Source organism: Lepisosteus platostomus, chromosome 4 (genome assembly GCF_059453375.1).
Source record: "Lepisosteus platostomus isolate fLepPlt1 chromosome 4, fLepPlt1.hap1, whole genome shotgun sequence".
Lineage (NCBI taxonomy): Eukaryota > Metazoa > Chordata > Actinopteri > Semionotiformes > Lepisosteidae > Lepisosteus > Lepisosteus platostomus.
The window spans coordinates 6,120,260-6,135,869 of record NC_142614.1 but is presented as its reverse complement, the minus strand read 5'-3'; the positions used below and the strand labels follow the sequence as shown (position 1 = coordinate 6,135,869).

The 15,610-nt window shown below is 52.8% G+C and overlaps 2 protein-coding genes across 3 annotated transcripts in view; one reads left to right on the top strand and one right to left on the bottom strand.

The window, feature by feature from the left end:
• Positions 1-1,610: 1,610 nt before the first annotated feature.
• Positions 1,611-7,496, top strand: LOC148672246 (protein FAM98C). Its single transcript, XM_088627838.1, has 9 exons — positions 1,611-1,759; positions 2,688-2,833; positions 3,326-3,451; positions 3,683-3,948; positions 4,640-4,720; positions 4,946-5,062; positions 6,055-6,222; positions 6,315-6,519; positions 6,802-7,496. The coding sequence occupies exons 1-8, from the start codon at positions 1,716-1,718 to the stop codon at positions 6,459-6,461; spliced, it is 1,095 nt and encodes a 364-aa protein (XP_088483964.1). The 5' UTR covers positions 1,611-1,715; the 3' UTR covers positions 6,462-6,519; positions 6,802-7,496.
• A 693-nt stretch (positions 7,497-8,189) lies between these two features.
• The window catches only part of rasgrp4 (RAS guanyl releasing protein 4), a 38,862-nt gene continuing 31,441 nt past the window's right edge, over positions 8,190-15,610 (bottom strand). The window contains exons 12-18 of one of the 2 annotated variants that reach the window (XR_015935711.1): positions 15,031-15,140; positions 14,479-14,623; positions 13,047-13,083; positions 12,102-12,245; positions 11,055-11,314; positions 9,575-10,795; positions 8,190-9,501 (exon numbers count right to left, since the gene is read on the bottom strand). Coding sequence is in view for 1 of the 2 variants with exons in the window: in XM_088627834.1 (XP_088483960.1) it covers positions 10,589-10,795; positions 11,055-11,314; positions 12,102-12,245; positions 13,047-13,083; positions 14,479-14,623; positions 15,031-15,140 (903 nt within the window). In the remaining variant the exon portion in view is untranslated. Of the gene's footprint in view, positions 10,796-11,054; positions 11,315-12,101; positions 12,246-13,046; positions 13,084-14,478; positions 14,624-15,030; positions 15,141-15,610 lie in introns of both variants that reach the window. The other variant, XM_088627834.1, reaches the window with a different exon arrangement.

Below are 15,610 nucleotides of genomic sequence, written 5' to 3'. Positions count from 1 at the left end.
GCTAAGTGTTGTCTTGAATTTTCTATGGCCTGCTGGGTTCGGTATTTTTGCTCTCCTAAATTTTATAGGGAAAATAGAAATAGACACTATTGATCCTGTGCAAGAAATTTAGTAAAACAGCAGCTTGATACAGTCAACACAGCACAGTGTATGAAATTATACAATAATAATACAATACAATCAGTACACTGAGACGTGCACTAAGAAGAGTTACTCTCAGTCCAGAATACACAAAGAACAAACCAGAACAGAACACAAAAAGTTGTATTGCACAAAAACAGTTATAAATGGGAAAGTCTGATCTAGCAGAGAGTTTACTGTTTAGTCCAGGAACAGGTCAATGTCAGTGTTGCCCCTGCCCAGAGACACAGCGGACGAGTTGTACAGTCTTATGGCAGAAGGCAAGAATGACCTCCTGTAGCGCTCCCTGTCGCACCGTGGATCAGCCTATTGCTGAGCGTGCTCTTCATTCTCACAAGCATGTCATAGGGGGGATGGGAGACGTTGTCCATGATGGCCTCTAGTTTGGACACCATTCTTCTCCAGGGAGTCCAGGTCAGACCTATAGGAAATTTGAATGCAAATTGAAGTCTTTAAGAAATGAAACGTATTTAAACGATGGAGCAGAACTTATCAAGGCCTCCTTTTCCCTCGTGAGAACTGCTTAACTATGAGTCGCGTGCTCCCCGGTCACTTAATGCCATGGTAACCAGCATAATAATAATAAAAAATAATTGCTTACACTTATATGGCGGTTTTCTGGACACTCCACTCAAAGCGCTTTACAGGTAATGGGGAATCCTGCTACCACCACCAGTGTGCAGCCCCACCTGGATGATGTGACGGCAGCCAGAGTGCGCCAGTACTCTCCCCACACACACCAGCTCTCAGTGGGGAGGAGAACAGAGTGATGAAGCCAGTTCAGTGATGGGGATTATTAGGAGGCCATGATTGGTAAGGGTCAATGGGAAACACCGTGGGATTTTTAATGACCACAGAGAGTCAGGGCCTCGTTTTCACGTCTCATCCGAAGGACGGCACCTTTTTACAGTACAGTGTCCCCATCACTATACTGGGGCATTAGGACCCACATTGGCTGCAGGGTGAGCGCCCCCTGCTGGCCCCACTAACACCTCTTCCAGCAGCAACCTTAGTGTTTCCCAGGAGGTCTCCCGTATAGGTGCTGACCAGGCTCACACCTGCTGAGCTCCAGTGGGTTGCTAGTTGTGAGTTGCAGAGTGATACGGCTGCTTGCTTTTTACATATAAGTTATTTTTACAAGTTATAAGCTTTTTACAAGTTATTTTTATTAAAATTTATGGTGTAGCCAATACATGGTTTCTTCATTCGAAAGCAGCAATGAGTAAACTTAACCACAAAAGAGCAGGCGGACCTGGGAATAAATTATGGTTAGTGTAGGTTTCTTTCCCAAAGACTGAACTAAGTCTTTTTTTGTATTCAAAGGTTGGAAATAAACCCGGTCCCACATTCATATTCCAGTCATATAACATTTACATTGCTTGTTAAATTTTAAATGATTAAGATGAATTAGTCAGGACATGGCCAATCATCAGCAATGTAATCTGTGAGGGTCTAGTAATGCCTAGTTCGTTCGATGGCATTGGTAGTCGCAAAACCAGGAAGTGTTTTGCGGCGTTATTGTTGTCAAGTGTATCTTTTATTTTATAGCAAATTAGAGCTGTTTCGAGAGCCCCATGGACGAAGACAAAGGGATGTTAGGTGCTCTCCGAGCTTTAGGGTGAGTGTCCTCAATCATTAAATCAATGAATGCGGTAAGTAGTTGTTTCAAAGTTGAGCAGTATTCCGTGACGATGACAACTATCGAGCTCACTGCTTGTACGGCAGAGCAGTGTTCAGTTACATTGCAGCAGCTACTTGTGTGAGACATGCGTCAGCCAATACTTAAAATCCGACTTGCTTTTCATTTTCGTACTGCAAAGCTTGTGCAGGACCTGTTATGTTATTACAGGGGATTGTAGAGCCCTGTGATAATATAACTTTTTGTTCTGTGACTGTGTCTTCTTTTATAACAGGACTGTTCTCCTGTACTGGAACTGTAGCTCCTATTGTAACAGGGCTGTTCTACTGTACTGGGACTGTAGCTCCTACTGTAACAGGACTGTTCCACTGTACTGGGACTGTAGCCCCTATTGTAACAGGACTGTTCTACTGTACTGGGACTGTAGCTCCTACTGTAACAGGACTGTTCTACTGTACTGGGACTGTAGCCCCTATTGTAACAGGACTGTTCTACTGTACTGGGACTGTAGCTCCTATTGTAACAGGACTGTTCTACTGTACTGGGACTGTAGGCCCTATTGTAACAGGACTGTTCTACTGTACTGGGACTGTAGCTCCTACTGTAACAGGACTGTTCTACTGTACTGGGACTGTAGCTTCTATTGTAACAGGACTGTTCTACTGTACTGGAACTGTAGCTCCTACTGTAACAGGACTGTTCTACTGTACTGGGACTGTAGCTCCTACTGTAACAGGACTGTTCTACTGTACTGGAACTGTAGCTCCTACTGTAACAGGACTGTTCTACTGTACTGGGACTGTAGCTCCTATTGTAACAGGACTGTTCTACTGTACTGGGTCTGTAGCTCATATTGTAACAGGACTGTTACTGTACTGTTACTGTAGCCTCCTGTTCTCTCTCTTAGGTACAGAGACAGTGTGTGTGGCAGTGGGTGTCAGTGTCAGTGTGAGGATGCACAGTGCTCTGTGTTCCCTCCTCTCATTCTCTGGCTCCTGTCACAGCTGAGGGACTCTGGTGGTCTGGAACAGGACAGCAGCAGCCCTGGACAAGGTCACTGTACAGCTTTTACTCTATTCACAACATGCATATTGTCAACACCCTCAGTGTGTATGAAAATGATGTTGATAATGGAACTCTCCACAGAGAAAAGCAGAGATAATTCCTGTTTCTGGGATGGGACGGTTACGACACAGGAGTCCCTAACTTTAAGCACACGTTTATCTTGGTAAATCTGAAAATATTTGCAGGTGGCTGCGCTCCGTGACCACCCAACAGACCAGTCAGAGACCCACGGCTCTAAACTCCTTCTGCACCTGCTGCTGAAACACTCCCTGCACACCCCACGCTGACGACAGGGCCCACCCAGCTTCACCTATTTCTGTGTGCTGACGGCCAGATCTGTCTGGCAGGTGTAGGAGATAAGAAGCGCATCGCTACCGGTTTTGTCAGCACAGACGCGTGGCCTCTCTCCTCCTCGCCACTCACGCCGGGCGAGGAAGAGGAGGGAGAGGGCTGACGCGTGGCCCTGCTGTGTTTCTCCAGGCTGTGACGGCGGCGCCTGCCCTGCGGCCCTGGAGCAGCTGAGCGCCGCGCTGGAGGAGCTGCACTGCCCTCACCCCGCCCTGGGGCACGGCCTGGACAGCGCGCACGCCCGCCGCACGGCCATCGGTCAGAGGGGGGGGGGGGGGCGGGGATGAAACGGAGAGAACGAAGCAGAGAGCCGGAGAGAGGGGGGGGTAGGAGTGGGACAGGGGGAGGGCCGCAGGAGAAACCGGAGGATGCATGTCGACTGTGAGCCTGTAGGCGCTGTGATGTATATGGGGGGCAGTGTCAGTGAAGGTCTGTTCCTGTCAGTACAGTGTGTGTGAAGCTGCTGCCTGTCGGCCTCTCTGTGTGCAGAGTTCCTGGTCTCCGAGCTCCAGGCGACACAGATTCTACGAGCAAGAGAGCGGCACCAGGGGGGGGCAGAGGGAGCGCGGGCCGCGAGAGGCGGAGAGGAGGAAACGAGGGGAGAAGGGAAAGCAGGCACAGAGGAGGGACGGGGGGAGGCAAGAGCTGTGGATAAAGACACAGGAGACAGTGGAGAAATGGAGAGAGAGCTGCTCTTGCTGTGCCGGGCCCTGGATCTCCAGCCCAGCTCCTTGTTGACTGTGGTACAAGGTGAGGTGAGTCTGCCACTGGTCCACACACAGTGGAGGCTGGACAGGTAGATGCGCCCGAAACACGAACAATCGTATAAATCTGAACAGGTTAGTACACACTGGTCAGTCTGGACAGGTACACAAACACTCATATCAATCTGAACAGGTTAGTACACACAGGTCAGTCTGGACCAGTGTATCCATCTGATACACAAACAATCTTAGAAATCTGAACAGGTTCATACACACAGGTCAGTCTGGACCAGTGTATCCATCTGATACACAAACAATCTTAGAAATCTGGACAGGTTCATACACACAGGTCAGTCTGGACCAGTGTATCCATCTGATACACAAACAATCTTAGAAATCTGGACAGGTTCATACACACAGGTCAGTCTGGACCAGTGTATCCATCTGATACACAAACAATCTTAGAAATCTGGACAGGTTCATACACACAGGTCAGTCTGGACAGGTACACAGACACTCATAAATCTGGACAGGTTCATACACACAGGCCAGTCTGGTCAGAGACACACATGTACACATGCACAGGTGAGAGAGAGTTACACAATCACCTCATCGCTCTCCTGTTCAGACTGCACTTGATATTAAATTGTTTATGAATTGCAGTGCATTTTCTTGTTGGGTGCCTTTCGGTTTTTCGTCCAAGTTAATCGTCATTGGTAATACAAAGTCTTGTTGTATACAGGTGGTGTCACGCCTTGCCCGACTGCCAGGGGGCGCTCCCCCAAGGCCACTGCTGAAGTTGCCCTTAACCTCAGAGCAATGGGTACGATGCCACCGGGGTAGTGCTGGGGGAGGAAGGGTTCAGGCATGAGAGCTACTGATGGGGATGTTGAAGGGACTTTAGTACTGAATTACTCACAGTACGTTTTATGACCTCTCTTGTTATAATGGTAGTAAAGGTAGTTTGCCTTGTGTATTAGCCTACAACAGCAGAAACAAGCCCAGTCAAACAGCTGCCCCTCCCTCTGTGTCTTACGGTCCCTCTCAGGCCCGCATGGAGGAGATCCATCAGGCTCTCCGTCAGGAATATGAGTGTCGGCGTCACATGATGATCAAGCGCTTCCAGGTCACAGTCGGCTCTTTCCACTGGGGCGAGAGAGGACAGGTATGGCCCTCTCACTGTCTCCTCTTCCAGTCTCTCTCACTGCCACTGTCTCTGTTCTCTCACCCTGTCCACCTCACACTGTCCCTCTCTCTCTCTGTCCATCTCACACTGTCCCTCTCTCTCTCTGTCCATCTCACACTCTCCCTCTCTCTCTCTGTCCATCTCACACTGTCCCTTTCTCTGTCCATCTCTCACTCTTCCTCCCTCTCTCTCTGTCCACCTCACACTGTCCCTCTCTCTGTCCATCTCACACTCTCCCTCTCTCTCTCTGTCCATCTCACACTGTCCCTCTCTCTCTCTGTCCATCTCACACTCTCCCTCACTCTCTCCGTCAATCTCACACTCTCCCTCACTCTCTGTCCATCTCACACTGTCCCTCGCTCTCTGTCCATCTCACACTCTCCCTCCCTCTCTCTGTCCATCGCACACTGGCCCTCTCTCTCTCTGTCCATCGCACACTGGCCCTCTCTCTCTCTGTCCATCGCACACTGGCCCTCCCTCTCTCTGTCCATCTCACACTCTCCCTCTCTCTGTCCATCTCACACTCTCCCTCCCTCTCTCTGTCCGTCTCACACTGTCCCTCTCTCTGTCCATCTCACACTCTCCCTCTCTCTCTCTCTGTCCATCTCACACTCTCCCTCGCTCTCTCTCTCTCCATCTCACTCTCACTGTCTCTACTGTCTTTTCTCTGTCCATCTCACACTCTCCCTTGCTCTCTCTCTCCATCTCACACTCTCCCTCGCTTTCTCTCTCCATCTCACACTCTCTCTTGCTCACTCTGTCCATCTCACTCCCTCTTTCTCTCACTGTCTTTCCTCTGTCCACCTCGCACTCTCTTCCTCTGCCCACCTTGCTCTCGGCCTCATTCCCTGCCGCCCTGACTCTGTTCAGAAGTGCTCTCTTGACGTGAGGGAGGTGTGAAAAGGCAGCCGGCTCGTGGCCGGGTGCAGGTGATGTCCTCTACTGGCTCTGTCTCTTGCTCCCCCCTGCAGGACCGGAGTCGGCTGATGTCCACCGTGCTGCTGCCTCTAGAGAGCGCTCTCTCCCCGCTGCCGGCCACCTCCCTCTGCCACCTGCTGGCCACCAGGGAGGACCAGTCGCGCATCGTGGCCACGAGCTGCGGAGAGGCCCGGCGCGTCACCTGCTGCGCCGTCAACAAGGCGAGCGCCTGGGGCAGGGGGCTGGGGGGGTCCGTCCGCCGCAGGTGACTCCCCGCGCGAGCTCACTCGTCCCCCTCTCGCTGTGCGCCCAGGTGCTGATGGGCAGTGTGCCGGACCGAGGGGGCCGCCCTGGGGAGATTGAACCGCCCATGCCCTCCTGGGGAGACCGGAGACAGGGAGGGGGAGGCCGCGGGGGCCGGAGGTACTCCGGCAAGAAGAAGAACAAGAAGAAAGAGTGAGGAAGAGGAGGAGCCTGTCCACTCCCGGGCATCACGTACTGCTGACCTCCAGACACAGGTGAGGAACGAGAGGGAGCGGAGACAGGGGGGGAGAGACAGAGGAGGGTAGGAGGAGTGGAGGAGGGGGGGAGAGACAGAGGGGGGAGGAGGAGGAGGAGGGGATGGGGGGAGAGACAGTTAAGGAGGAGACAAAGACAGAGACATCAATATATGGTTTTGTCTGAAACCTTAATTTGATTTATGCACAACAAAGCAGGTTGTGTGGTTGTGTTTTAATTTGTTTTGTGTGTTTCTTTCTCTTCTGGGTTAACTCTTCTGTGTGTTGTGTTTCTGTGTACAGTGGACTGTTGGAGACATTGTGCAGCAAAATCATTGAATCACCAGAGGAATGCACTGTATGTGATTAAATGTATATGCACACGTATGTATATCTATATATTTTTTTATCCCAGTATGTATCTAAAAGTTTCTTCCAGTGTGGGCTGTTCTTGGTTTTGGTGTGTTAGCGTTACTGCTGGTGCCGTGCTTGTTAGGTTTGATCACGACAAACTGGTTCAGTGATCTCTGCCAACATATTTAATAAGGTATGTAGAGATCTTTCTCCTGGAGATCTGTTAGTAACTATTTTTTTTCAATTGCCAGTCTTGCTAGTAGGAGGCACCTCTGCTCCTTGCAAAAAACGTTGATTCCTGGTTTCTGGAAAATAACAAGGGTTTATCTCATCACAGCCCACAGTATTCTGTTATTTCTGACACTAGACTAGACTGTACATTCACTAATCGGTGAGCTAACTGATTGCACTGTCTTAACAAAAACCGCAAATGGTTATGGATTTGGTAGTATGATGGGAAGCAGAGAGACTGCAAGGTATTAGAGTTATTACTAATTCTCAAATAAAATGGGTATAGTTATGTTGGGGTCAATGTAAAATTTCAGAGCTTTAATTGAACTTTAAACTTTAAATAATTGCGTTATTATTGTAAATCAATCTCAATCTAAGAGGCATATTTTGTTTGAATAAAAACATTGACTTTCTTTGGGGTCTTTTTTTTATATTCAGCGTTGTTTGTGTTTATCAGACAGTGTGCGTACCAGAGAGTGTGTGTGCGTGTATGTTGACGTGTTGTGTGTATTGCTGGTGTTCACACGGTATCTGGGAAAGTGTCTCCACTGTGCTGCTGTACAATCCCAGTGCTGACCTCTCATGAGGTCTGGACTAGCAGAAGAGAGCAGACAGGCAGAGGGAGCTGGCGGGAGGTCTTCCCCGTACAGAAGTGCGAGTGTGCGTGCGAGTGTGCGTGCGAGCGTGCGTGCGAGCGTGCGTGCGAGCGTGCGTGCGAGCGTGTGTGCGTGCGTGGGTGCGCGTGTACGCTATTCCAGGTGTGGCTGGAATAGCAAGGACTGAAAGTAAGTGTCCTTACCAGGATATTTACTCCTCTCCAAGCGTTGGTGTGTGGATGGTTGATGCAGAGGGATATTAGGATACCTGCTCCTGCTATAGTTACTACATATGCTGCTACTAGTATAGTCAATATACCTGCTGCTGCTACTAAACACTACTGATCTTACTGACTCTGCAGTTACACTGTTAGACTAACACCTTTGTTGCTACTATTGGTACTGCTTTAACGACTACTGTTACTCCTGCTACATGCTGTTACTCCTCCAGATATTGCTACAGCTGTTACTAAAGAAAATTTAAAAATTACCGTGAGTGACAAAATCAGATGTAATTCCATTTTTTTTTTTATTAAAACATTCTCATTTAGGGTCTAATGCCCTCAAGATGAAAAATTCTTTTTCCATACAGAAATAAAACAATCACATTGCATGTCTGCTACAAAACATTTTAAGTGTTTAAAAAAACATTAATGCACAGATTCAATAAATAAGATCTACTTTTGTTGTTTTAAATAAAAGAGCATCAAGTCTGTTTCTGGCAGTGCAGTAAGTGTGAAGAGGGGGGGCAGAGAAGGAGTCAGAAACTGAGGGAGAGGGGGGATAATGGAGAGAGAGGGGTGACTGGGGGGGAGGGGGGAGTGATGGGGAGGGAAGGGTACAGAGAGGAGGGATAATGGAGAGGGACAGAGAGGGGAGGGAGGGGTAGAGAGAGGGTGATGGGGAGGGAGGGGTACAGAGAGGAGGGATAATGGAGAGAGAGGGGTGACTGGGGGGGAGGGGGGAGTGATGGGGAGGGAAGGGTACAGAGAGGAGGGATAATGGAGAGGGACAGAGAGGGGAGGGAGGGGTAGAGAGAGGGTGATGGGGAGGGAGGGGTACAGAGAGGAGGGATAATGGAGAGGGACAGGCAGGGGTAGAGAGAAAGGGGTGATGGGGAGGGAGGGGTACAGAGAAGGGGTGATTGCAATACAAGGAGGAAAGAGTGATGCAAAGGTGATCTAGGTACAGGGAGGAAGAGGAGAGAGGCAGAGAGTCATACTGGGAGGAAGAGGGGAGAGGGAGATACAGTAGAAGGTCAGAAAGGCTTTTTGTGGAAGAGGTGAATTGGCAGTCTGAGCTTATTGCCTTTCTTATTATTGCTGTTGCTCTGGAAGGCAGGAGCTGGAGGAGCACAGACAGAGCTCAGTGGCTCCTCTCTCCTCATCGCTTCCTTAGGGTTATATGGAGCCCTGTATGGCCCCTCAGTGTTTACATGGAGATCTGAGGGCGCCCTCACAGTTTATACGGAGCTCTGCAATGTATGAACATCATGAACTGGTGACAAATAATTAAGCAACTCCCAAACAAACTGCAGATTCCCCACCGGGCACGTACACACCACAGGTGAGAGGTGTGTGGAAACCCAGGAGCCCTGGGCTGGCCGTCCCTCCTGCTGTCAGAGACCTGCCATCACTGCAATGGCCAGCAGGGGGCAGGTCGAGAAGGTGCCAGTGTCGGTGGCGCTGCCATTGCAACTTTATCGTATTGCCTGTTGGGATCTGTTTCTTGCTGTGCACTGCGAAGGAATGGCTTGATGTTTCCTGACCAGTGCTCCCACAGACTCAAGTACACACACACATATACACACACACCCATGCACCTGGAAACCTAGGCTCTCACACGCACGCACGCACGCGTGCTCAGAGTCACACGCCCACACACACGCCCCTCACCTGCCGTTTCTTTCATGTTGCAAATTATTGTTAATTTCAGTTTCACTGTTCAAAAACCTGATCTTCAAGCAAGCAAGATGGTTCTGAAGTGCACTGGAGTTGCTGAATTGTTGTTACCGCCCTGATGTTACCCTGGATGAATCTAGCTGGTTGCTGGTCTTTCAGTCTTTCAGCGTTTGTGCGGCGCTCTTCGGACTGAACCGTGTGCATTTCCAGCCCCTGAGGGATCTTTCACAAAACTTGACTTGGGCTCAAAAACCAGGCAGAGGCAAATCCATTACAGCTCATGTCTTACCAGTGCGTTCCCTGTCTAGAGCTGGGAGACCTGGACAGCGTACACTGGAGACACATACACCAAGGCCGTTCCCCATGCGGCGCCACAGGAAACTGTTCTAAGGGTTCTGGGCTTTTGGGAACCGTGTGGACCCCGATCCTGCCCCAGGGTCCCACGACTGTTAAGGCGGCTGTGTGACTCGCTGTGGGTGGTCCTGGACGGCCGTGCTCCTCGCACCTGCGACCTTGGAGACATTCCGGACCAGAAACATTCGGAGGTGAAGCAGTAGAAGTGGCAGTAAAAAGACCCGATCCGGTCTGTGTTAGTGAGAGGTCCTGGAGACCCCGCTGGGCCAGCCGCCGTCTCAGCCCCTGGTTACTGGGGATCGCGCGGCGTTTCCACAGGCGAGCGGGCGAGGCCGACCAGCCGCAGCGTCAGCAGATTGCTGGGCAAACGTTCCCCAGCGAGCCTCGCGGGGCGATATCCTGTCGGCCTTGACGCGTCTGCGCCGGGCCGCCCCCGAAGCGATGATTCCTCTGTCCTCCGTCCGAGCGCGGCGCTGCTTTTCACAAGAGGGAACCCCGACAGCGCCGGCGCTGGGCTGCCGGCGGACGGGCTGGACGACGGGAGTGTGCTGGGACGAGTTCATGCTGTTCGTCATGGTGGCGGGCGTGGGGGTAGTTGGGGGTCAGGGGAGTCTGGACAGGCAGGGACCGGCGGGGTGGCGTCCGAGTGTCCGCTCAGGTCTTGGCGTTCCGCGGTAGCTGCAGCTCCTCCATCTTCATGATGAGGAAGGAGACGGGCGGAGACTCCCCAGCCCCCAGCGAGGCCTGGGACCCCTGTGACCTCAGCGACCTCTGGGACACCAGCGACCCACGGTCCTGGTTCTGTCGGCGCAGCTGGCTGGCGCAGGGGCTCGGTTTCTCCCGCAGGGGGCGCTCAGACGCCTGTGTGAGAGAGAGAGAGAGACAGATTGAGATCTGATGCAAACAGAGGACCTGTTCTGGAGGTACACCGCAGTGCGCTCCCATGTTTTCTGCACGGAGAAACGCAGTTCTGTCTCCCGCTGGGATTGTAGCCATTTTGTTTTCACGTGGCAGTTGATCGTCCCGTCCAGGAGCCCCGTGCAGCAGTGAGATTTGATTCCCCGGGATCACATTCCCCCCCCACCCTCCGCCACCCTCCGCGGGTTTCTCGTCTGCTGACCTTCTCCGCGGGGTGCGCCCTCTGCAGGGGCGGCAGGGGTCCCGGGGCGGGCGAGCTGGGGTCCGTCCTGCCCCCTCTGTCCACGGGGCCCGGGGTCCAGACCCCCGGGTCCGTCTGGGTGGAGCGGTCCGAGAGCTGCGAGACCCAGCGGGCCGAGTCCATCCCGGGCCCCAGCGACCGGGAGCGGCCCTGGAGGCCCTCGCCGCGCTCCGCGCCCCCGCCCCCGCCCTGGGGGAACACGAAGGCGTCCTCTTCCGAGCCTGGGGGGCAGAGAGGGGCAGCACCGTGACCGGGGGAGACGGGCGCAGTGCATCTGTGCTCATGAAAACCTTCGAATCGGCGCGTTGCTGCCTAACAGAGCCGGACCTGGGGTGCTGTCTGTGTGGAGTTTGCGTGCTCTCCTCGTATTCGCGTGCGTTTCCTCCCGCAGTCCAGAGACATTCTGGCTTCGGGGAAATTGGTCCTAGCTGTAAGTGTGTGAGACCTCTGGCTTCGCATTCACCCCGGGACATAACCTCTGCTGTCTCATGTACTCAGCTGTTCTCTCCTGATCTAGCTGTTTTCTGTAATCTGCTGTTTTCTGATTCTTGTTGGCACGCAGGGGCGGAGCTGTGGCTCTGTGGCCGAGGACCTGCGCCTCAGCCGCCTGTGGCTGGAGGGTTGCCAGTTCGTATCCCACGGCCGGCAGAGGAATCCTACTCTGTTGGGCCCCTGAGCGAGGCCCTTCACCCCAGCTGCTCCAGGGGCGCCGTATCAATGGCTGACCCTGCGCTCTGACCCCCAGCTTCTCTCCCTGTCTGTGTGTCTCATGGAGAGCAAGCTGGGGTCTGTGAGGAGACAAATTCCTAATGCAAGACATTGTATCTGGCCAATTAAGTGATCTGATCGTGACTCGTTTCCGTGTGGATACGGCGATGGCGCTGTGCTCGATTTCCTCGCGGCACCAGGTTTTCCGGGTCGTCCGGGCTAACGAGAGGGCGTGGATTTGTTTTTGCTGCGCTAGCGCGGACAGGCGGGGCAGTTCCGGGAGGCAGAAGGGTCACTCACTCCAGCTGTGGGTCTTGCTGCAGGTCTCGGGGGCTGGCGTGGAGGGGCAGGAAGGCGGGGCATCGCCGGGCAGCACGGGGAAGCGCTTGTGGCACTCCAGCACCACCTGGTCCTTACAGTGCCGGTGACAGTTCACCCCGCAGTCTGGACAGAGAGAGGGACTGGTCAGCACCGGGCACGGCGGCCGGTAACAGAGGGACTGGTCAGTCTCACAGTAACAGAGGGACTGGTCAGCACCGGGCACGGCAGCCAGTAACAGAGGGACTGGTCAGCGCAGGGCACTGTGGCCAGTAACAGAGGGACTGGTCAGTCTCACAGTAACAGAGGGACTGGTCAGCACCGGGCACTGTGGCCGGTAACAGAGGGACTGGTCAGTCTCACAGTAACAGAGGGACTGGTCAGCACCGGGCACGGCGGCCAGTAACAGAGGGACTGGTCAGCGCAGGGCACTGTGGCCAGTAACAGAGGGACTGGTCAGTCTCACAGTAACAGAGGGACTGGTCAGCACCGGGCACGGCAGCCAGTAACAGAGGGACTGGTCAGCGCAGGGCACTGTGGCCAGTAACAGAGGGACTGGTCAGTCTCACAGTAACAGAGGGACTGGTCAGCACTGGGCACTGTGGCCGGTAACAGAGGGACTGGTCAGTCTCACAGTAACAGAGGGACTGGTCAGCGCCGGGCACGTCAGACAGTAACAGAGGGACTGGTCAGCGCCAGGCACGGCGGCCAGTAACAGAGGGACTGGTCAGTCTCACAGTAACAGAGGAACTGGTCAGCGCCCGGCACTGTGGCCAGTAACAGAGGGACTGGTCAGCACCGGGCACGGCGATATTCTGGTTAGTACAGAAAAGCATCGGACGTGCTGCTCGCTGTGTTCTTATAGTAGTGAGCTGGTTGTTATGGTGATGTGGAAGAGGTTGTTGGCGTATGAAAGGCTTGTCTTACCTCTGCAGCGATAGCCCTGTTTGATGACTCCCCAGAGCTGAAAGACAGGAGACATATACAGCAGTTACTCAGAGTGGACCTGAACTACACTGCACTTACAGAGTGGGGGTCAGTTACACAGTGGTTACTCAGAGGGAACATATATTACACTGAAGTTTCTCAGATTGGACATTAATTACACAGCAGTTACACAGAGTGGAGTTGAGTCACACAGCAGTTACACAGAGTGGGGTTGAGTCACACAGCAGTTACACAGCGTGGGGTTGAGTCAGACAGTAGCTACACAGCGTGGGGTTGAGTCACACAGCAGTTACACAGAGTGGGGTTGAGTCACACAGCAGTTACACAGAGTGGGGTTGAGTCACACAGCAGTTACACAGAGTGGAGTTGAGTCACACAGCAGTTACACAGAGTGGGGTTGAGTCACACAGCAGTTACACAGAGTGGGGTTGAGTCACACAGCAGTTACACAGAGTGGGGTTGAGTCACACAGCAGTTACACAGAGTGGAGTTGAGTCACACAGCAGTTACACAGAGTGGGGTTGAGTCACACAGCAGTTACACAGAGTGGGGTTGAGTCACACAGCAGTTACACAGAGTGGGGTTAAGTCACACAGCAGTTACACAGAGTGGGGTGTAGTCACACAGCAGTTACACAGAGTGGGGTTGAGTCACACAGCAGTTACACAGAGTGGGGTGTAGTCACACAGTAGTTACACAGAGTGGGGTTGAGTCACACAGCAGTTACACAGAGTGGGGTGTAGTCACACAGCGGTTACACAGAGTGGGGTTGAGTCACACAGCAGTTACACAGAGTGGGGTGTAGTCACACAGCAGTTACACAGAGTGGGGTGTAGTCACACAGTAGTTACACAGAGTGGGGTTGAGTCACACAGCAGTTACACAGAGTGGGGTGTAGTCACACAGCGGTTACACAGAGTGGGGTTGAGTCACACAGCAGTTACACAGAGTGGGGTGTAGTCACACAGCGGTTACACAGAGTGGGGTTGAGTCACACAGCAGTTACACAGAGTGGGGTTGAGTCACACAGCGGTTACACAGAGTGGGGTTGAGTCACACAGCAGTTACACAGAGTGGGGTGTAGTCACACAGCAGTTACACAGAGTGGGGTGTAGTCACACAGCGGTTACACAGAGTGGGGTTGAGTCACACAGCAGTTACACAGAGTGGGGTTGAGTCACACAGCAGTTACACAGAGTGGGGTTGAGTCACAGCAGTTACACAGAGTGGGGTTGAGTCACACAGTGGTTACACAGAGTGAGGTTGAGTTACACCTCCAGAGTAAGAGTAAGTACACTGACACAGCGAGAGAGATAGGGACTTGCAGAGTGAGAAAGACAGTGGGGATGACAGTGGTAGAGGGAGAGACAGTGCGAAGGAGAGAGATACAGAGACAGACGAGGTGCCTCACAAAGCCCCCGCAGGCGTCGCAGAAGGTGGGCCTCTTGTACGTTGTCTCCTGGAAGTTGTGCAGGATGTTGAAGCCCAGCTTGGCACAGACAGACATCCCCCGCATGAAGTAGGAGGTGATCTCCTCACGGCTAATCTCCCCCTGCCTGGACAGAGCAGAGCCCGCGCTGAGTTAGTCCAGCACTCTGCTGGAGCAGAAATCACATCATTAAAACAGGAGAGAGCAGCGCTGAGAGAGAGGGGGAATGGGGGATATAGGAGGAAGGAAAGGGGAGGGCTGTCTGTCTCTCCTAGTTGGGTGTGTGTGGCTGTCTGTCTCTCTTGGTGGTGTGTGTGACTGTCTGTTTCTCTTGGTGGGGTGTGTGTGTCTGTCTGTCTCTCCTGGCGGGTTGTCTGTGGCTGTCTGTCTCTCCTGGCGATGTGTGTGTGTGTGTGTGGGTGTCTGTCTCTCCTGGTGGGGTGTGTGTGACTGTCTGTCTCTCCTGGCGGGGTGTGTGTGTGGGACTGCCTGTCTCTCCTGGTGGTTTTCAGTCTGTCTGCCTGTGTGTCTGACCTGTCGCTCTCCTGTGTGCAGAAGGAGAATGGAAAGCTGGCAGCAATCTTCTCAAAGTCCTCCAGTGCAATGTAGCCATCCAGGTTGTGGTCGTAGTTCTTCATGATGGACTGTAGGGGGCGACAGACACACAGGCAATGAGAGATGCCTGCAGGTTCACAGGTGAAGGCATACTTCCAGTAAAATAAGTAAATAAACAAATGTCAGTTAAATCAGGAAGAAACCAGTCAGGCTTTGCCGTGTGGCTGTTCAGAGCTCTAGACGAATTTATGCCTGTAATTCCATTCATCACTCCACAGCTCCCAGCTGGCAGCCCACTGGAGCTCAGCAGGTGTGAGCCTGTCAAGTACCTGGATGGGAGACTCCTGGGAAAAACTGCTGCTGGAAGAGGTGTTACAGGAACCAGCAGGGGGCGCTCACCCTGCGGTCTGTGTGGGTCCTAATGCCCCAGTATAGTGACGGAGACACTATACTGTAAAATAAAGTGCCGTCCTTCAGATGACACGTAAAACTGAGGTCTTGACTCTCTGAGGTAATTAAAAATCCCAGGGCATTAGGGTGGTAAATCACCCTGGTGTCC